Source organism: Chinchilla lanigera, unplaced genomic scaffold (genome assembly GCF_000276665.1).
Source record: "Chinchilla lanigera isolate Chin_1 unplaced genomic scaffold, ChiLan1.0 scaffold00112, whole genome shotgun sequence".
Classification (NCBI taxonomy): Eukaryota; Metazoa; Chordata; class Mammalia; order Rodentia; family Chinchillidae; genus Chinchilla; species Chinchilla lanigera.
In genome coordinates, this window is record NW_004955513.1 from 5654907 (window position 1) to 5676284 (window position 21378).

A 21378-nucleotide genomic window follows, 5' to 3' on the forward strand; every position below is an offset into this window, starting at 1 on the left:
TGGGGGCTCTGGCGGCCCGGGCCCCGGGGGCCTGCAACCCGGCCAGCGGGTGCTCTACAAGCAGTCGATCGCACAGCGCGCGCGGACCATGGCGCTGTACAACCCCATACCGGTCAAGCAGAACTGCTTCACGGTCAACCGCTCGCTCTTCGTCTTCAGCGAGGACAACGTCGTCCGCAAATACGCCAAGCGCATCACCGAGTGGCCATATCCTGCTGGCCGCTGGTTGGGGCGCGCGCCAGGGGCTGGGGCGGCGAGGAGGGGGCGGGGCGGGGCCGGGCGCCTGTTTGCGTGGTGGTGGTGGTGGTGGTGGCGGCGGTGGCGGGGCGGGGCGGGGCGGACGGGCGAGTGTTTGAATGGAAGGGTGGACGCGCGGGTGGGCGAATGGGCGGTGCCCGGGGCTCCTGCGCCCCTCGCTTGCCGGGTCCAGGGAGGCTGCTTGGGGCAGGGGCACGCGGCCGGCCTGGAGGGCACCCGTGGGCGGGCGCCCTATGGACGCGGCCCGTGCGCGCGCCGGCTGCAGGTGGTGCGCGTGCTTGCGCCTCGGGCTCGCGGGACACGTATGTTCGCGCGCTCGGGTGGGCACTTGTGTCTGTCTTTGTGGGCACGTGTGTGCGCCTGCGCAGCCCGGGCAGCTGAGGGACGGGCGCTGTCCGTGGTGCTGACGGCCGCCCGGATGAGTGGGGCCAGCGACCCTGACTGCAGAGGCCCCGCCCGCGCCACCAGCTGATAGCAGCCCAGGCCCGGGAGGCTGGGCACGGGGCTGGCATCCTATATCCCCACCTCGGCCTCCTGGCTGGTCCTTAACCCACGCACTCCCTTCGAGTACATGATCCTGGCCACCATCATCGCCAACTGCATTGTGCTGGCGTTGGAGCAGCACCTCCCTGATGGAGACAAGACGCCCATGTCCGAGCGCTTGGTGAGTGCTGGCGACAGGGCGAGGGTGGGCGGTGGCAGCCCCTCCCGTGTAGGGTCTGGCCCGAATGGGCAGCTTCCCTACTCCAATGGAGAGGCAGGATGGAGCCTCCTTAGCTGGCACCTCCCTCCAGGGCAGGCTCAGCCCCTGATGTGAGAACACAGTGGCCATCAGTTGTCTGTCTTGGGCCTTGAGCACCCGAGTGTCCAGCTGGACCTTCATCTAAGAGTTTTAGATCTGGGGGGATGGTAAGGGCATTCATCCTGGTGAAGACAAGAAGGTCAGGGGCTACAGGGTCCAGAGGAACATGGGGTAGCCATCCACCTTCCTTGCACAGCTGGCAGATGCCTTAGTGCAGAGCTGAGTCTGGGAACTGTGATTTCTCCTTCCCATCATTTTCCAGGACTGATGGGAGCTTTTTCTCTGCAGGGCCCACCGCTCTCAGGGAAGCTCTCCTTCCAAACAGCCTGAGTCATTTTACCCCCAGCTTCCTGTCAAGAGCCCCCCAGACCCTGCGGTGCCTGCAGCACAGCACAGAGCCCGTGAGAATTAGGACAGGGTGAGGTCTTCTCAGGACATCGGATCAAAGAGCTGGGGCCAGCAGAGGGCAGGGGTGAAGGCCAGTTGGTGGGCTTTCTGGAAAGGGAGGGTGTTGTTTTGGGTGAGCAGCCCTTCACTCAGCTCCAGCTCTTGACATTGCCCCAGGCCTTTGCCTGGGACCATGGTGGGGGCTTAGCGTGCAGGGAAGAAAACACAGGTGGTCAAGAGAGGGGGCTTTGGGCCTGATTGGGCATCTGGCAGCTCTGTCTTCCTCCTCCCTGGCTGCTTCTCCTTGACTTCAGCTTGCAGAAGATGGGACATTAAAGGGCTTAGTATGGGAGGGTGCCCTACTACTTTCTGGTGTGGCCTGCCATACCCAAACTGGCCTTAGGTTGTGGAATATGGTAAAGCTTCTTGGCAGTGCCCAGAATTGGGTAGGCACCATCCATGATGGACACCAGGAAGTGAGAGCTTCCTGGAGGACCATGGAAGACACAGGTGGTGGCGTCCCTTCCCTCCTCTGGGCTTCAGGTTCCTGCTCTGGTGAGGCCCCTCTGTCTGCTTTATCCTGATGATGGGCTTTGGCCCAGAGGCCAGGAGTGATAGGAACCTGGGGTTCAGGCCCAAATACCAGGTTCAGGGCATGGCCTGAAGTGGGAAGTGAGTCCTAGAGGTGGGTGCAGAGAAGCCAGCGTGTGTGCTGGGCAGGTTCAGGTGTCTGTGCACAGTCCTACCTGGTGCCTAGCTATACAGGCTTCTTCCTGGAGAGTGTGGCTGGGTTAATTCCCAAGGGGGTCTCCTTTTGGAAAGTGAACAGAAGAAAGTACATTTCTGGCTGACCCCAGTCCAGAGTGCAGCTCAGCCCTTGAGGGTGTTTAGGGAAGGCAGTGGAGGAGAATGGCTGGCTCCATGAATGGTCTCCCCAGCGTCCTCCCTTGCTTTCATTTCCAGAGCTGCCTTCAGCTGGAGTCCTAGCTCAAATCCACTGTCTGTCCAGCCCTGGCTGTCTGTACAGCCTATGTAGTTCAGGGCAGGGAAGGGAAGAGGGGTCTGACAGACTGATCTTCCTGGTTGATTTCCCTGGGAAGGGTTCCACTTGCTTTGCTCTTTCCTGTCCATAAACTGTTTTTGAACCCTGTCTTGTGGGGCTCACCTAGGGCAGATGGTCAACATCTGATGGTCAGTGTCCCCTTGGGGAGAATAGACATTCCTGAGTACAGGAGAATAGGAAGCTGGAGAGCAAGAGACCATGTGTGTAGCCCTCCAGGAGCCTTGTTTTATCTGTTGTGAGTCAGCATTGGGGTGCAGGACAGGAGCACCAGGCCCCTCAGCAGCAGTCACTGTTGCCAGCCAGGCCATGGGCTGGCTCTACTGTGGGCAAGAGGGGGTCCAGGCCATGTGGTAGCCAGTGCTTCCTGTGGGAGCTGGCAGGGCCTTGCAGCTGGTTCCCGGGCCCGATGCCTGGCCTCCTCCCTTGTACAGCAGAACAGCTCTCTGAGGGGCAGTTCCTGCCAGGCTCCCACAGTCTGGAGGGAGAACACTCAGAGGATCTTGGTGGTGGCCTCCTCTCTGCCACCCTGTCTGTTCCTTAAAGCCTTAGTTCCTGAGTGCAGGCATCTTCTTCCTCGTGCTGACTGTCCAGCTCCCCAGGAGACTCTGCCTCATTCCCACACACACAAATGCTGTCCATGCTTACCACTCTGTCCACACTGGCTCCTTTCTCCCTGTGCTTCACGCTCTGGGCTTAGACTGGAAGGGTGTGCCCTGCTCGAAGCGCCGTGATCCTGGCTGAGACGCAGCTGGGGTGGAGGAAAGGGATTTATTAGACTCTCCCAGCTTCTTCATCGTTGTGGTCGTAGTTTTCTCCAGCTGGAGTCCTTTCCTCAGAATCTTGCCAAGCAGTCCTTGCCCCACACTGATGTCATACCCTGCCTAGGTCTAAGCCTGAGCCCACCTTCCTTCAGCCTGGGCTGGCCCTGTTCTGGAGATGTAGGACCCAGGCCTTACTGGGTGGGGTATTGCTTGGCTAGAGGTTTGTTTTTTTTTTTTTTATTTTCCACAAGGATTTGCACATTCTGCTTATCTAGGAGTTTGTTGAGTGCCGAGGCAGGCGGAGAACTGAGTACTAGGCATCATCCGGCGTTACCCAGGCAGTCTTGTGCTGCAGCCAGAGCCTGGGTCATACTGGTTGGCCCAGGGATTCTGCTGTGGTCTCTGCCAAGCTCCTGTCTCTTTTTTGTTAGGACTGGGAAGACTATGAAGGATGTTGAAGGGGTTGTTAACTATAGTTAACATAAGACAGGTTTATAACCCTGCCCAACAAGTATCCACTTCTTCCCTAAGCAGGCCTGCTATGTGTTCTGGGCAGCCAGTCCTGGGCACTCTGCCGGGTGGAACACACACTATGAGGCCAGGACGCCCACAGGGGTCATGGCAGACAAACATATGCAGGCTGGTGGTGGAAACTGTAGGCTGGAGATGTCTGGGGGCCTCAGGCAGGATGGTCCACCTTGGGGCCTGCTGTCCTGACCACTGTCCTGGGTGCAGAGATGACTGTGACCTTTGCTCCTTCTCAGGATGACACGGAGCCCTATTTCATCGGGATTTTTTGTTTTGAGGCGGGGATCAAGATCATAGCCTTGGGCTTCGTTTTCCATAAGGGCTCCTACCTGCGGAATGGCTGGAACGTCATGGACTTCGTGGTGGTCCTCACGGGGTAGGTGGGCAGGGCTGGTGTGTGGTGGTGTCCCTGGGCCCTGACTGAGACAGTGTAAGGAGGTCTCCCTGGGGTGGGAGTGCTTCCCCTGAGCTGTGCTCTCTGAGGGTGCTGATGCACAGTGCCCTGCTGCAGGAGATGTGTCCCCACAGGGCTCACAGCTGAGGGTTGCTGGGTTCTATGGCTGGCGTGGCCAGCATGTTGCCTACTGGGTGGTGGTGGGCTGTGGCCTGGGAGGGCACTTGGCATCACATGCGAAGGGGCAACCAGGCAACATCTCTCTCAGCCCAGAGCCGCCTTTGTGGGGCTGTGTGTCTCCTGTCTGGCTTCTGCTCCGGGACAGATGGCACTTGGTCTGAGAGTCCTACCTAGCACTGAGTGCATTCTCATCATAAGCAGCTCTTGATTTCCTGAGCAGCCAGGAAATCTAGGGGTCAGCTGCTGTGGTCTGAGGGTTGAGACCCTGGGCCAGGCCAGCTGTGTCTTTTCCCTGGGGCCTCATGGTCCCTGGAGTTCAGGTCCCAGGAGGGGAGGAGGAGCCGGCTGCACTGTAGGGTTGCAGTCTTCTCACTGGTCCACAAAGCCTGGTGTGGAGCAGTGCTGGATCTGACGGGGGAGGTGACTGTGGGTTTCTTGGGTCTGGGGCTCCAGCCTCCTTAGCCCCATGGGAGGAAAGGATGTTGGCTAGTGGCCTTGGGGCTCTGGGTCCCTGAGATTGGGGTGGCCACCAGGGCACATTGTGTCAAGGTGGCTTTGTGCCCTGCCCAGGATACTGTCTGCCCCAAGGAGGGGTGGTGTTGGCTTGGGATTTGCAGAAAGCCTTCTGGCCCTGTGAGACCTGGGGCAGTTGGCAGGGAGGGTGCCCTTGGAGGAGCAGCACCCCCACATCCAGGGCCACTACTTGGGGGCATCCAGGAGCCACTGTTTACATCTGTCTCTCTCCTGGACACAAGTCTCAGAGGACATGAACGGCGTCTTATTTTTCAGGATGTCCCCTGGGCCCTGCTGAATGGCAAAGCATCAGGGATGGGCGTGATGGGCCTACAGGGTCTTCTCCTGGGTGCTGGTCTGGGAGGGAGGCTGGAGAGTCCACTCCAGGGTCTCCACAGTGCGTTGCCAATTCTGTGTGCCTCTGTGAGAGTCAGGAGAGGCGCCCAGGTGGGGGCACAGCCTGTGCTGGGCAGGGGACAAAGGCAGCTTCCCTTCCTGGGAGCTGAAGAGCAAGGCAGGTGAAGAGCAAGGCAGAGACCATGCCGATGCCCTGCTGTCTGTGTCTTTCTCTGTCTCCCCTCTGCCCCCGTGCCTGCCTCTGCGTCCCCTCTTATCTCCTCTTCCGGATCTGTATTCTGATCTCTGACTTCTGCCTCAGGCTGTGTTCTCTTGGTGCCTCTGGTAGGGTGCTATATCCCAGAGTCACAGACCTCTTTGGTTGGGTGTGTCTGGGCACAGGGACCTGTGTGTGTGTCTGTGTGTGGAGGGGAGGGCCTGGTCCCTGAGGTCCAGGGAAGAACCCTGTCCCCAACTCCCCGAGCAGTGGAGTCCCCTCAGGCTGTGAGCATGGTGCAGTGCTAGGCAGGCACGGCCTGTCTCATTACTCTGTTGTTTTTAATTAGGGCTTAGCTAATTGGTGCTCAGAGGGCTGGAGGCCAGGAGGGAGGAGGCAGGCAACACCCTGGCTGTTGCCTGGTGACCCTGACACAGTCCCAGTGGCAAACTGGGTCCTTCTGCTGTGGCTGTGGCTGTGTCTGGTGTGGAGGTGTGGGAGCTGCCTGGGGGATCCTTGCACTGCTGCCCTGGGGAAGCCTCTAGGCTGGCACGGACCTGTCAGTGGGGTTGAGTGCATCATGCCTTTCTGGCTGCCCCTCCATGCCAGGCTCAGCAGTGGCTGAGATGGGTTCTGCTAGGGTGGCAGCCCTGGGGAAGTGGGGTGGTGCCTGGGCTGGGGCCCAGCCAGAGCTCAGGTGCTCTGGAGCCCCTGGCCCTCTGAGAGATGAGGCTGGTGGGTGGGAAGGAGCAGCCCAGTCCTACTTGGGAACCAGGTTCCCAGCTGGCTCAGCCTTTGGGACCACCCAGCAGGGCAGTGGCCCGTCCCTATCTCTCTGTTGAAGGAGTGCCAGCTCCTGGCCCACCCATTCCTCTCCTAGGTAGAACTGGGACCCTGAGCCTGCTGGCTGATGGGCCTGGCTGTGCACAGAGGTGCAGAGGGTAGTGGAGGGGTGTGTCCTTCTGTCCCTTTGGCTCGCTTTCCTGCTTTTCTGCCAAAGCTTCATCTGCTCATGCACCCACAGAACCCTCTTGTGTTCATTGTTGATTCCTGGGGTTTGGGGTGAGCAAGTGGCTGAGCCCCGCTGATCTCCACACACTCAGCCTGAGCCCTTGATGGGAGCCCTGCCATGCCTGGGTGTACTCTGGTTCCATCTCCTGTCCCCCAGGGCGCGCATGCAGCCAGGGCAGGTGTTGACCTGTGTTGGCTGCTCTTTTATGGGGCTTCTGACTCAACCTGTGCAGGAGCATGTGAGTGGACATTGGCTTGGGCCCTAGGAGGGATGGGTCCTGAGTGTCAGGGCAGGCTGTGTGGCCTTGTTCTCAGGCCACCTGTGCAGGGCCCAGTGGCCCAAGGCACAGGCCGCCCCTCACTGGAAAGAGGGCCTGGCTGCCGTCCTGCCGGAGTCTTGGGATGGAGATGTGTCCGGCATCAGAGCCGATGGACAGGGACCGGCAGGGGCACTGAAGACCCAGGGGTGCCAATGCAGACTCATTTCCAGGAGCATGTTCTGTGCGCCAAGGCAAGGCCAGCGTGGTGGGAGGGTGGGTGCAGCCCAGGGAGGTCTGGGCAGGGTGTGAGGGCCGGGGGTGTGGGGGCAGTGGTTGTCCAGCTGAGTTTGGCAGCAGAGTGGGGCAGGAGGTGCACGGCGTTGGGGGAGGGTGGAGATCGGGATGTTTAGGCTGGGAGCTGACAGCCTGCTGAACACAGGGCAGGAGGGGTGAGCGTGTGCTGCTGGCTGTGTGCAGAACAGGAGCCTGGGGGCGCGCAGTCAGCAGAGATGGAGCTCTCCCAGACCAGGGGCTATTCCATCACATTTGGAAGTGAGTGTGTCGCAGAGGAGTCGGGGTTGCAGGAAATGTAGGAGACTGAATCGCAGGGCAGAGAAAGTGGGGAGGGAGATGAAAGGGGGGCGGGTGTCATTGGGCGCCCTGGACCCCACCGCTCTCACCATCCAGTTGTTCTTGGCGCTGTGCCTTACAAAGACTTTGCTGAGGGCGCCTCCTGCTGTCCACCCTGCTCAGGATCCTAGGGTCATAGCAGTGACCAAGTAGACAAGTTCCTGTTCTGGGGCACTGTCTTCTCCAAGCAGATGGACAGTGGGTGTGGACATGAGGGCCCAGGCTTGGGGCCAGTGAGGACAGTTAGGGACCTGGCCAAGCAGTTTCATGAGAAAGAGCTCAGGATTGAGGCTGGGGGTCAAGCTGTGGAGTATGGCTGCCCATGTAGGTGACCAGGTGGGCCTCGAGCTGGACACTGGGTAGGAGCTGGCCTGAGAACCATGCAGACACCAGGCCTGGTGGGGGCTCATGGTGTATCCTGTTAGGTGGGGTGGTGGGAGCCCCTCATGCGCCTTCTACCTGCCTTCCCTTCCCTGCCTTGGCTGCTTTTCTCCTTGCCCTGTTTCCGTGTCCCTGCCCCTCACAGGCCCTGTGGAAGCCCCTTCTCACTCTGTGGTGACAGGTCAGGACTTCACAGCACAAGTGTCCACACCCTGCTGCATCCAAGCCTGTTGCCTCCCTCATGGTCCTCAGGGATGGAGAGAAAGTGTCCTGGCTTGGCCAGGTGGTCCCCCAGGGCTCATTTCCAGCCACGGCTTCTCATTTTACTCCAAATTAAACTGGGATTTCTTTCCAGGACATGTAATTAGAGTGCAGTTCCCTGCCTCCCTGGACTCGGCTCATGTGGGAGGAGGGAAGGCGGCATGGAGCCCAGCATCAACCTCGGGTAGGGGCCTGTGGACCTGAGCGCCAGCCCAGGCTGCTGGCGATGGTGATTTTTGCTGGTCCTCTCCTTTGGGGGCCGCGGACACAGGCTGATTCGGGGGCAGGAACGTCTGGTGCTGGAGGCCGGGCTTGACAGCGGAGAGGAGGAGGAGGCTAAGAGGTGGCCACGTGGATTTCCTCAAGGGTCGGGGGTGCTAAGGACACCGGTCTTCACAGCTGTGACTGGAGGGCAAGAATGCCAGCATTCCTAGAGGCTTTTCCTCAGCCGTGCTGTCAGGGTTTCTGTGTTGCACAGGCGGGGTCTCTGGCTCCTCTGCCTTCCCTACTTGAGGCTTGTTGTTGGTTGTCCTTGCAGGCCCAGATGCTGCACTCCCCAGTGGCTGGAACGAGTGGGCAGGGGCTGAGCTCCTCCCACATTCCTCTTGTTCTGTGGTCTGGTATCTGCCCCCGACTGTCTATGGGACCTCACTGGTGGCTTAGAACTGCCCGCTCAGGTGTCCTTGCAGTCCCCTGATTTGGCAGTATGCCGAGAACCTGCCCCCCAACCCAGCGAGGCCCTGCCCCCTCAGCCACAGCTCTGTGCTGTGGGGTGCAGGGCAGTGCCTAGACCTCACACCCCTCCTAGCAGGGACCTCCTTGTCCTCCTTGTCCCTGGGAAGGCCAGAGCCCCGTGGTGGTTATGTAAGGCCTGGGATTGAAGTGCTGCCCTGTGGGTGGAGTCCCAGCCTCCTCTAGCACCCGCCCTCAGGCTGGTATTTATAGAGGTCCTGGCATGCTCCCCCTCCTTCTTCTCTTCCTCTGTCTCCTGGTTTTGGGGGCAGAGCTGGGCACCCCACGTCCCCATCCTCGTGTGTGGGAGCTGAGAACCCGCACTGTGGTCCTGCAGGGTAGGGTCCGTGTTGCTTGGGCTTGAGGCAGGTGTGGTCCCTGAGCTGGGGATGGTCTCCTAGGCCTGTGTCCTCTGGGTATTGTTGGATATGGCCTGGAAGGAAGCAGAGTAGGACTGGTTCCTGGCAGAGCTGTCAGGCAGCATGCAGGCCCTGTGGCCCCCTGTTGCTCAGGGGAGCCCATCAGCCCCCAGCGCAAAGCCCTGGGACATAGGCCCTGCACGCATGCTACTGTAGGGGAAGGGTTTCTGCTAGGCCAGCTGGGGCTCTGGGCTGCCTGTCCTGAGGCTGGTGTGGTCCCCAGGCTGTCTCTGTCTTGTTTCCTCATCTGACAGACACAGGCCTTGCTGGGCACCTGGAACCAGGTCCCTGCCCCTGTCTGTGTGCTTATTACAGAGGTCTCCACCACCTTAGGTGCACTGTGGCCCAGGCCCAGTCTTCTACCTTGCCTAGCTGGCCCTAGGGCCATGGGTTTTCTAGGTCTGTATCCTGGGCAGCTGAGGCTTGGGTTTGGGACTGTACCGCCAGGTCTGCAGAGGTGGCTGGGGACAGCACATCTACCTCTGGCCATCACAGGCCTCTGGCTAGATGCCCAGAGCCCTCTGGGTTTCGTTTTCAGTTTTCTGCAAGGACTTGGAGTCATAGCTCACGGCCCACCCAGTTCTGTGGGCAGAATGTGGACCTGTGGGAGCTGCACCCTCCCTGTGTGGCTCCTTTTTCACACAGGAACCTAATGCAGGGATGGGAAGGATTGCTGATGACTTCTTATCAGGCTGGAGCAGGACCCGGGGTGAGAAGTTGAGGGGGGCCTGCCGGCTGCTGGGGTAGGAAGGGGAGGCCCCTTTGCCGGTTTGCAGTGTCACTGTCTACAGCCAGATGTTTCTGGAGCAGATTTTAGTAGGGAGGCAGTGCTGGCCTGTTCATCCATGGCCCTTGTTCTCTGCAGGGCCCAAGTCCTCGCTCAGTCTCCCTCCTGTAGCTCTAGCTCTCCTTGCTGGGTCCTGAGCCTGCTGTGGCTTCTCCCTGAGGGTGCAGCAGAGCCTTAAGACCGGGTGGCCTTACTCCACTGAGGCCTGGAGCTGAGGCCTGGGCTCCATGTCTTAGGTTGCAGCTGGCAGGACTGACGTCCAAGTATCCTGTGACCCCTTGCCGCCTAGGTCCGGCGTACTGCTGCTGGCATGTGCAGGGTCTTGGTAGGAGTCCAGCATCCTGTGTGTGTCCTCCACATTCCTCTGAACCCTTCCTCCAGCTTCTGTGCTGTCAGTGCAGATGGTACCACAACACCCAGGAGGGCCGAAGTGGGCCCTGGGAAGGTTCTAGGGAGGGGCAGCCAGGCTCTTGTGTGTGTGGGGGTACCCCAGGGCGCCAGGCCTTTTCCTTGTCAGGGAAGTGGTACCTGGGTTGGGCAGTGGGCTGGCACTTCCTCCTCCCCCTTCCAGGCCTGACCAGGGCTACCTCAGGTGGACAGGCAGGCAGGCAGGAGGGTGGCAGAGTGGTCAGAGACACTTGGGCTCCCACTGACCCAGTGATGGATTTGGGACCCCAAGGCACTGCCCTGACTCCCCAGAGGTGGCAGGAGGAGGTGGGTGGGCCCTTGAGCTTTTCAAGAAAAGGTGGGGAAAGAAGGAAAGCTGTGAAGGGTGAGGTTCTCGTGTGCTGACTTCTGATCCTGATGGTAACAGACAAAGCTTATAAGCCTGCTGCTGACGTCAATACCCCTTTTTTAAAAATATAAAGTTTTGGGCCAGGGAGACAGCTCAGTGCCATAGCACTGGCCTGGCAAGCGCAGGGTCCTGAGTTTGATTCCCATTACCAAAAAAAGGAATAAAAAAATTTAAATTTTGAGCTAATTGTATATTCATAATGTGCAGTTGTCATAGTTAGTATATAGAGAGATGTGAACTCTTTACTGTTTCTCTGATGGTAATATCTTTAAAAAGCTACAGGACACGTTGGGTGTGGTGGCTCACACCTGTAATCACAGCACTTGGGAGGCTGAGGCAGGAGGATTGCTGTGAGTTTGAGGCCAGTCTGAACTGCGTAGTGAACCTCTCTCAAAAAGACAAAAAAAAGCTACAGTACAAGCTGGACACAGTGGTGCACCCCTGTACTCCCACACTCAAGAAGGCTAAGACAGAAGAATTGTAAGTTTAAATCCAGCCTGGGCAATTTAGCAACCTAGTGAGACCCTGTCTCAAAACAGAAGGTAAAACAAGGGTTGGGATGTAGCTCATTGCGAAGGCCCTGAATTCAACCCTTAGCACTGCAGAAAAAAACAACAGACATAAGAGCAAAAAGTGATACTGACACTGACACAGTCATGGCAAGGAGCCCTCAGGCCGCTCTGTCACAGCCACACCCACTTCTCCAGCTTCCCTACCCCTCACAAACACACCCTCCACTCCACAGAGTTGTCACCGGGAGAGCACTGGGTGAGTGGAATGATGCCTTCAGATTCACTTTTCCATTTAGCACAGTGCTCTGCAGAGGAGCCAGATCATTGCTTGTGTGCATCTTGGTTTGCTTCTCTCTGTGCTGGGGACCAGCAGAGATCAGAGACACCAAGGTCTGGTTTCAGTAAAGCAAGTCACATATGGTTTATTTCCATATAAAGCAATGCATACAAAGAACATATAAAGGTCATGTTCATACTGTACTTCCTTCTGTTTAGTGGTGATAATGCAATTAGAATTGAGTTTAAAATATGACTTTTACTTAAAAATACTTTATTGCTAAAAATACTTGTGCTCATCTGAACCTTCCACAAGCGGTAATCATTTTGCTAGCTGTGGGTCTCACCTTGATGCTGGGGCCTTGGCCAATCATGATGTTGGCCGCTGGAGAGTAGGGTGTGGGGACATTCTCTAAAGACCACCATTTCCTAAGCCTGTCGCATCGACTGACTCTTCTTTCCATGTAATGCTTCTCTGCAGTGTGGAATGTGGTTTGCGGGCCTTTCACACAGCCAGTAGAACTTCTTCCACAGTTGGAGCCAGTTCCAAATCTTGCTGCTGCCCCATCAGCTGAGTTACAAGACATTCCGAACCTTTGCTGTTGTTCAGCAGTGTCCACAGTGCCCTCCCAGGAGCAGCTTCCATCTCAGGAAACCACTTCCTTGCTCCCCTGTCAAAACAACTCCTCATTCCTCAGGTTCAGTCACAAGGGTGCAGAAATTTAGTGACATCGTTGGGCTCCATTTCTGTGCTATATGCACGTCTGCAGTTGGCCCCCAGCCCTGCACCCCTCAGCCACTGTGAGGTTGGGTCAGTTCGTCCACACCAGTGGCGTTCTGCCCCCAGGGCCTCAGGCGCTCAGCGGCATCTGCAGTGGGTCTCATTTCCAGAAGGCTTCCCATTTGCTTTGTCCAGATGTGTGAGAGCTGTGGCTTTGTGCAGTTGATTTCTTAACTGGTAAGACTTGGCAGTTGAGTTACGCCTTGACCCAGGGGGTGCAGGTGGGCATGAGCACAGCATTAGTCCGTGTGCACTGTCCATCAGTGCTCTTGTGCGATCAGGTGCATGGTCAGTGAGCAGTTTTTTTTTTTTTTTTTTTTTTTTTTTGTGGTACTGGGAATCAAACTCACGACCTCGTGCTTGCCAGGCAGGTGCTTGCGCCACTGAGCTATATCCCCCGCCCAGTGAGCAGTAATTTTAAGAGGAGCCCCTTTTTCGTCAGTGCTTTGGCTCAGACCCAGGCCCTCACACATGCTAGGCAAGTGTTCCCCAGCCATTGGAATCCATTTTTATTGAACGGTTGGTCTTAACAGTGGGCATAACATACTTAGTAAGCAGTCGTGTGACTAGAGATACTATTGTTGTGATATGGATCTGAGATGTCCGCTCGTGTTCAGAGGTGGGGCTTTTGAAAGGTGAATGAATCATGAGATCTCTAACTCTGGATCTGTTGATGAGATTATAATTTGATAGCATTGTTGAGAGGTGATAGAGTCTGGGTGGTGGGAGTGGGTCATAAAGGGTGTAGGTTATGGGAGTGTGACGTGGAGACTGTGTCTTGTCCCCTCCCCTCTCCTGGTCTGTCTCTGTGCCTCTTGGCTGCTCTGAGGTGAGCAGCTTTCCTCTGCCGTGTCCCTCTTCCGGGGTGTTTCTGCCTGGACACGTGGGTGACCGTAGACTACAACTTCTGAACCCACGAGTCAAATAAATCTTTCGTCCCTCGAGTTGATTTTTTGTGGCACTTTGTCACAACGCATGAAAAACTGGCTAGCACAGCCACCATCCAGATGTTATCGTTCCAGCTTAGAGCACATGCCAGGAGATTTAGTACAGTTCTGAAGTCCTGAAGCTCTTCAGAATGGGAAATGAGCCTCAGCTTTGGTTTAAGGCCCTTAACTACAGCTCTGAGTTCTTCCAGCTGTGAAATCCTGGAGGCTGTGTCTTTGCAGTAGTCTGTTTTGTCTCTTGATGAAAATGTGTTGTCTGATGGGGCCACCTTCATCAGTTGTCTCAGCCAGGCCTGGTGCGTGACTTGCTGCAGCTCCTGTGTCGGTGCTGTGCTCCACCTTGCACTTTTAGTTGCAGAGATGCTTCTTTTCTCAGCTGCCACGGACCAACCTCTCTAGCTTCAGACTTTTCTTCTGCAGCTTCCTCAGCTCTCTGTCTTCCTAGGACTGAAGAGCACCAGGGCCCTGCCCTGGAGGGGGCGTCGCTTACAGCAGTGTTGTGGCTGTTAGGAGCTTCTCTCCAGACCACTGAAGCTCTCGTCTCAGCCACAAGGCTGTTTTTTCATTCATTCAGTCATTGGAGCAGCACTTTTAATTTCTGTCAGATTTTCCTTTGCCTGTGAAAAGACATCTGGGTTGTTTCCAGTTTTTTAAATACTATGAGGAAAGCTGCTATACGTGTCATGTATAGGTTTTTGTGTGAACGTAAGTTTTCATTTTCTGGAAAGTGACAATACAATCATCAATGCACTTTATGGCTGCATGTTTAGTTTTAAGAAACTGCCCATCTGTAACCAGAGCAGTTGTGCCATTTTATGTTTTTTGTATTTCCACCAGCAGTGTGTGGAGGCTCTAGCCTCTCTTTTCTCACTAGCATTTGGTGTTCTCTTTAGCTGTTCTCCTAGGTAAATGGTGACACATTTATGCGGCTGTGATTTGCACCTCTCTAATGCCAAATGTACCGGGTATCTAGAATCAAAATAGTCTAGTTAGAACATGAGTGAAATATATAAAGAGATATTTCCCCAAATGGGATTTACAGATGGCAAATACATACCTTGGTCTTTCATTTTTTTTGTCTTTCTGGATTTTTTTTGGTTTTGGTAATGTCTTTGGTTTCGATACAAACTTCATAAAGTAAATTTGGAAATATTCTGTCCTGTTTTCTAGAAGGCATTGCATAAAAGTGTTGTTGGTTCTTTCAGCGTTGATAGAATTACAGAGTGAATCCAATGTCCAGTCCTGGAGATTTTGGGGGAGAATTTAGAATACTGATTCAGTTTCCTTAATAGTCACCGGGTTATTCAGATGATTTTATACTGGGTAACTTGTGTTTGTCCTTTTTGAGGAAATGGTTCATTTAGTTTCATTGTCAAATTTGTGTGCATAGTTTTTATAATATTCTCTCATGACCTTTGTGATGTCTTAGAGATTTATAGTGACGTGCTTTGTCTCTCATCTTGTAATTTGTCTTTATCTTTTCTTTTTTTTTTTTTTTGGTCTTTTTTTGTTCATCTTGCTAGAGGTTTGTCAGTTACATTGATCTTTTCAAATAATCAACTATTCGATTTTCTCTTTGTTCTTATTATTTCCTTCATTTTGTTTGAGTTTATTTTACTTTCTCTCAATTCTTCTGGTGAAAGGTTACACTAGAGCTTTAAAACTTTTCTTCTTTTCTAATGTTTATATATAGTGCCATAAGTTGACTTCTTAGCCAGCTGCATACCACACATTTCAATATGTTGTCATGTCAGTTTAATTCAATTCCATGTATTTTAGAATTTTGCTTTAGACTCCTTTTCTGACCATGGATTGTTTACATGTGTTGTTTGGCTTCCTACTGTTTGGAGACTTTTTAGTATCTTCTTGTTATTGATTTCTAGTCTGATTCTGTTGTGGTCAGAGAATAGACTCACCATGAGTTCAGTTTTGTCACTTTGTTAAGGCTTCTTTCAGGGTTGATTTTCTGTGGTACGCCTCCTCGGCCTGCAGAAGCATTAAGTCTTGCTGTCCGGGTATTCTTTGGCTGTGGACTAGATCTGTTTGTTGAACACACTGTCACTTCTTCTTATCCAGGCTGGTTTTTTGTCTGGTTGTTCTCTGAAGTGTTGAGAGAGGAGAGTTGAACTCTCCACCTGTAATTTTGAATCTAGTTCCCACTTCAGGTTAATCCATTTTTGCTTCACATATTTTATAGCTGTGTTGTTTGTTACATACACTGCTCTGATTTGAGTCCCTCCCAAATTCCTGGGGGACCCTAGTGCTCAGGGCAACAGCGTGAAGGGGAGGCCTTTGGGAAGTGAGTAGGCCATGAGGGTCCCACCCTCATCAATGGGGTCAGTGCCATTGCTGGTGAGGCCGATCTAGACCTCTTGACCATCTGTTCCTTTGCTCTAGAGGATGCGGCCAGTCAGGTACTACCCTGGAAGCAGTGGTGGGGCCCTCAGCAGATACTGAACCTGCTGGGTCCTTGATCTTATTGGACTTCTGGCTTCCAGAACTATGAGAAATAAATTTCTATCACTTACAAGTTTATAAATACCAGTCTCTGTATTTTTTATAGTATCACCAGTAGACTAAGACTCATAATTTACGCGCTATGTCTTGATTCCATTCACATGTCCCTCTGTATCTCTGAGAATTTTATGTCCATTTCTCTGATGTAAATCTAGAATCTAGTCACTGCTGGTTTTCTTTTTTCTTTTTAAATCTTTTTTTTTGTTGTTGTTGTTATTTGAGACGGGGTATTGCCTTGTAGTTCAAACTGGCCTTGAGCTCACCATGTAGCCCAGGTTGGCCTTGAACTCCCTACTTTTCTTTATGTACCTTTTTTCTGTCCAGTCATCTTGCTTAAACCATCATATTTGAAGTGAGTTTTTTGTAGACAGTGTATAGTTGGGTCCTGTTTTTTTTTGTGCATTAGACCAATTTTGTCTGTTATTTGATTTTATACTATTTCTCTTTGATACGACTGTTGCTGTGTAAGGACTTAAATCTGCTGCTTTTTTGTCTCGTATTTTATCTGTTTTTCACTTTTCTATCTTTCCTGCCTTCCTTTGAATTACTTGAGCATATTTTAGAGCTGTGTTTTGATTTGTCTGTCATATGTTTTAGTGTATCTCTTGTATGTCACAGTAGTTGTTCTAAGTGTTGCATTATATATACAAAACTTATCCCAGTCTGCTGGTAGGGTTTTGCAGTTCACACAAGGGTGGAAATCCTACCTAGGCCTGTTACCATCTTCTGAATGTCATGCAGTCATCTGAGATACTTTTCCCTCATACATTCAGAACCACATCAGAGTATGTCTGTCATTCTTGCTGCAGCCTTTGAACATAATTCAGCAAACCCAAAGAGGGGAGAAATTGTATTGTATCGTTTCAAGCATGCTTCCTATCTTTGCTCTTTCTATTTTTCTTTCTTTCTGATGAGCAACAGTTCCTTTTTCTCATCACATTCTTTCAGTCTAGGGGACTTTCTCTTAGGATGGATCTTCTGGCTACAAATTCTCTTCGTAGTTGTCCATCTGAGGGCCCTGACTGTCCTTCATTCTGTAGGCACTGCTCTGATGCAGGTATCTGGGTTGGCAGTTCTGTCAGTTCCTAAAAGCATGCCGGTTCCTTCTGCCATCCTAGCTCTGATGGGAAACTCGTTTCTGTTGGGTTGCTTTCCCCTGTGGATAAGATAGTTTCTCAGAAGCAGGACTCTGATTTATCTTGTTTGTACCCTGAGCTGGTCCTGTTGGCTTCACTCAGCTTGAATCTGTAGGTCTGTGTCTCTTGCCGAACTTGTGGATTTTGCAGCCGTGATACTGTATCTTTGAGCACACTCCAGTGCTGCTCTCACAGTTCCATTGGTCCGTGAAGCTCCGTTGTCTGCTTACTCCTTGTCTTTCTGCATCTGCTCTTCCTCTTTCTCTGTTCACAGTACTTTCTGTCATTATGTCAGTCAGTTCACTTGTTCTGTTCTCTGTCCCCTCTGGTCTGCTGTTGAGCTCACCCACTTAGTTTTTCATTTTTAGTTTTTTATTGGTTTTTGTGATTTTCAGTTTCAAATTTTTCATTTGATTCTTCTTCATATCCTCTTTCTTTGAAGGTACTTTCCTATATATATATTTTTTGCATTGTTTCAACATGTTTCTAGTTGATGTGGAAGTGTTTTATTGTAACTTCTGTACAGTCTGTGTTGGATAATTCTAACAAGTCTATTGCTTGGTTGCTGGTGTGTGTTGATCATTCTTTGTTATTCAGTTTTAGGGCTTCCCAGTGTTTTGTAGGGTGTCTTTTTAAATGGAAACTTGGACATTTCCACCTGATTTTCTAAATTTCTGAATATTTTTTATCCTCTGTGTTAGCTGGGGTTCTCTTACTTTGGCCTTGAGGGTGCAGGGCTGACAGTTCCTCAAGGAGTGGCTTCCTATTTTACAGCCTGGGCACTGAGGGGGCTCCAAAGTTCACCAGGGTCATGCAGATGGAAGGTTAGGAGCCAAATGTGGACTCCAGCCAGCCTGAGCCAGAGTCCCTGCTCTTAACCACCAGGCCATCCTGGTTCCTAGAGGTGCAGGATGGGTAAAATTTACCCTATAACCTTGGAGAGGTTGTAGCTCAGTGTTAGAGCTCTTGCTTAGCATGTACAAGGTCCTAGGCTTGATCTCCAGCACTGGCCAGAGATTATTTCTCTTCTGAGCTGATGGAGCACTTTAGCCAGCCAAGGACATGGTGTCCTGGAAGCCACTCTCTCCCAGGGGAGGCAGGGTCCAAGGGCCAGGCTGTCTGCATGGGGGCTGTATGGCATACTCCTTGCCTTGAGGAGCTGGTTTGCGGGGTGGATGACATTAGTCCATGCTGTGGGTTTCACTTTGTCTGCAGCTTGTCTTTGGGAGAATGGGAAGGATGATCATGTGTGGCTGGAGCTGTCCTGAGCTCCAGGCGGGAGCTGTGACCTTCTGCTTTCTGTGTCACTATGTGGAACATGAGGCTCTGGGGTTGTGTCATTGCATTTTGGGGACCTCCTGGGTCTCAGATCCGGGACCAGTCCCACCTCCCCTGCACTAGGTAACAAGCCCAGCCGCGGCTTTGCACCTCAGTGTTCCCTGAAGATGGCGCAGTGCTGTTGTCTGCCTATTCTGTGAGTCCTGGCATACCGTGGGCAGCCTGTGATTCCAGAAGTGGCAGTCTGTACATGCCAGGGCCACCCTTCTTCCACTTGTCTGAGGGTTCCTGGGTTTGGAGCATCAGGGACCTCTAGGAGAGGGAACGGAGGCCTGAGGAGCCCTGGTTCTGGCCTCATGCCCTCCTGGTGTGAAGGCTGGGCTGGGAGGTGGAGAGGAGAGCATGACGCCTTTGGCTGAGACCCACAAGCCATCTCCATGGCAACCATTGGCATTTTACATGAAAATAGCATTTGGGAAGCCAGGCCGAGGTAGTTCCTGGAGATGGTGCTGCTCTGCCATCAGTCTGATATTGAGGGATCTGGCGTGCCCTGTCTGGGGGTCCCTCTCCTGCTCTGTGCAAGAGGGGGCAGGAGGTGGGTGCGCTGCCTCTTTCCTGCAGAGCATATGACCTCTGCAGCTGCACATGCCTGCTGCCCCACACCTGGTTGCTTGCACAGGTCACACGATGCAAATGCTGCCACTTCATTGCCCTAGGCACATGTGCTGAGTGGAGTCTCTTGGAAGCTTCACTGCAGCCTACAACACCCTCCCTATTATTCTGCATTAGAGATGAAGGGTGCTCAAGTAGGCCAGCACCTCCCCCAGTAGCTTCTTCCTGGGATCCTAGTCACTTGGACCTCTAGCATGACCCACTTGGTGGTGTGTAAAACTCACGAAGGAGGCAGCAGCACCCTGGAGATGCCTCTGCTTTGCCCTCAGTAGGGCAGGACACTCGACCAGATGTCATTGCTAGAGTTTCAGCACCCTGAAGTGACATCTGGGTGCCTGTCTCTAGACTTTTCCTGCTAACTTGCTACTGAAACTAAGATGTGTTCAAATGTCAAAGGGGTAGATTTTGGCAGCTGTGCTGGGACAGCAGATAGCTTTGCTGTCCTGGAAGCTGGAGATTTGCAGTTACCCCACCTCACTTCCTTGCTTGGAGAGGACAGACTGGGAGTCTCAAAGCGGACGGGGAGGTATTTTTCTGTCTTTTGAGGGACAGGTGTGGGGACTCTTATCAGCTATGCATGTGCCTTGGTAGAGGTGGATGCACCTGTCAGGCACATTGCTGTCCCTGTCGTGGTTCTGACAAGTGTTCCGTACAACAAGGCTGTGGACACATGGCCTGTGTGAAAGTGAGGGGTTAAAATTAGTTTTAAAAAATTCATCCCTGTAATCCCAGCATCCTGGGAGGCTGAGGCAGGAGGATCACAAGTTCAATTAAATCCAGCCTGAATAACTTAGTGACTTAAAGAACTCCTGTCTAACTCTGTCTGCCTGCCTGCTTGCTTGCCTATCTATCTCTGTCTGTCTGTCTATCTATCTTCTATCTCTCTATCTCCCCTCTCTCTTTTTCTGTTGCTATCTCTCTCTATCCTATCTCTACTTCCCTCTGTCTATCTCTGTCTCTACTTCTGTCTCATCTTTCTGAAAGGAATATGCAGATGTTGGCTTTGGGAGTGGAGGTTGAGGTTTATTTGTGTGACAGGGAGGGAAGGAGCTGACAATGACTGAGAGTGGTGTGTCTGCGCCGTGCACCTTGTCTCACCATGTCTGTGTTGCATCTCTGCTGTGTCTGCCTACCAAGTGTCTGTCTGTGCCATGTGTCAGCCATGTGTCTGTTTGCCCAGTATGGGAATTTCCTTGTCTGTTGTCCTGTTGTTTCTTTTCCCGTTCTTCCTTGCAATAGAAGCCCTTGCACACGTGAACATGGTGAGATAGATTTGAGGAAGAGGCCTCCCAGGCTTCTTCAGAACTGGCATTGAATAAACCCTCTCGTTTCACCAAAAATTATCTTCTGTGTTTCTAAGGGGAGCAACAGGCATTACAGACCTTAAAAGGTCTGGTAGCAGTTTGGGGCAAGCCAATCAGGAGGAGTGTCTCAGCACCTGAGCACCACAAGTTTTGGTTCCCATGGGGTGTGGGTGGATGGACTAGCAATCCTCCCATTTGGGCCAGGTTGTAAATAAACTTAATTTTTATGGTCTTTTGTGGTACTTTGATTTGTGTGCACATGTACGTGGTCTGACTCTTACTCTGTGTGTGTGTTTGTGAAGAATATAGTATTGTTTGCATTACGTTTAACTGTATGAATGTATGTTTATTTAACCATACATATATAACTATTTCTCAATTTCTATTTTTACCTCTCAACATTGTTTTAAACATTTTTCTATATTAATATATGTAGGTTTATTTAATTTTGCACACTCATCCATTTTTAACTGTAAAATAACAGGCCATTGCATGCATATTCTGTGATTATTAATTTTTCCTTTCTCCTTATGAAAAGCAGTAGGCAATTCTGAGTTTCATTATTACCAGCAGCACAATGAATACATCTATCTGTACTGTCTAGGAGTGGCTTCCTGAGCCACAGGCTGGTCATTTAAGCATTTAATAGTATTGTCTGGGTGCTCTCTGAAATGAGTCTGCTTCCTCTGGTGGAACTGCTGCAAGAGAGATTGCCAAGCCCTCAGGGGCCGAGCTAAGGGTGTGAAATGGCATCTCTTCATTACTGTAATTCAGATTTCTCTGGTTGCCAGTGGTTTTGAGCATCTTTGTTTCTGTTATGATTTGTTGATTTTTCTGATAAGCTTTTTGTAATTTTCAGTGAATCGAGGCAGTTCTGCTGTATGCATTGCAAATATCTCTTCCATTTTCTTTATAGTACTTTTGTGGTTCTTTTTACATTTTATTGCAGGTCAGTTTGCCACTTCTTTATAGATTGTGACTCTTGTGTCGTCTGTGGACAGCCGTCCCCATCTCAGAGTCATAGCACTGCTCTCTCGAGTGCTCTCTGGTTTGCTTCCATGCTTAGTCGCAGGTGGATTTTTTTTTTTTTTTTTTTTTTCTGAGACCGGGAATTGAACTCACGACCTTGCACTTGCCAGGCAGGCGCTGTGCCGCTGAGCTAAATCCCCAGCCTATTGTTGCGGGTGCATTTGGAATCCCTCTGTGAACACAGCTTTGTCTTTCTTTGCATGTGAATAA

The 21378-nt window shown here is 52.4% G+C and overlaps 1 protein-coding gene across 3 annotated transcripts in view; it reads left to right on the forward strand.

Moving 5' to 3' along the window:
• Positions 1 to 8: 8 nt before the first annotated feature.
• The window catches only part of Cacna1b (calcium channel, voltage-dependent, N type, alpha 1B subunit), a gene marked incomplete at its 3' end in the record, with an annotated part of 168180 nt that continues 146810 nt past the window's right edge, over positions 9 to 21378 (forward strand). For all 3 annotated transcript variants that reach the window (XM_013506726.1, XM_013506728.1, XM_013506727.1), the window contains 3 exon segments: positions 9 to 207; positions 817 to 922; positions 4036 to 4175. In XM_013506726.1, the coding sequence (XP_013362180.1) occupies positions 89 to 207; positions 817 to 922; positions 4036 to 4175 (365 nt within the window).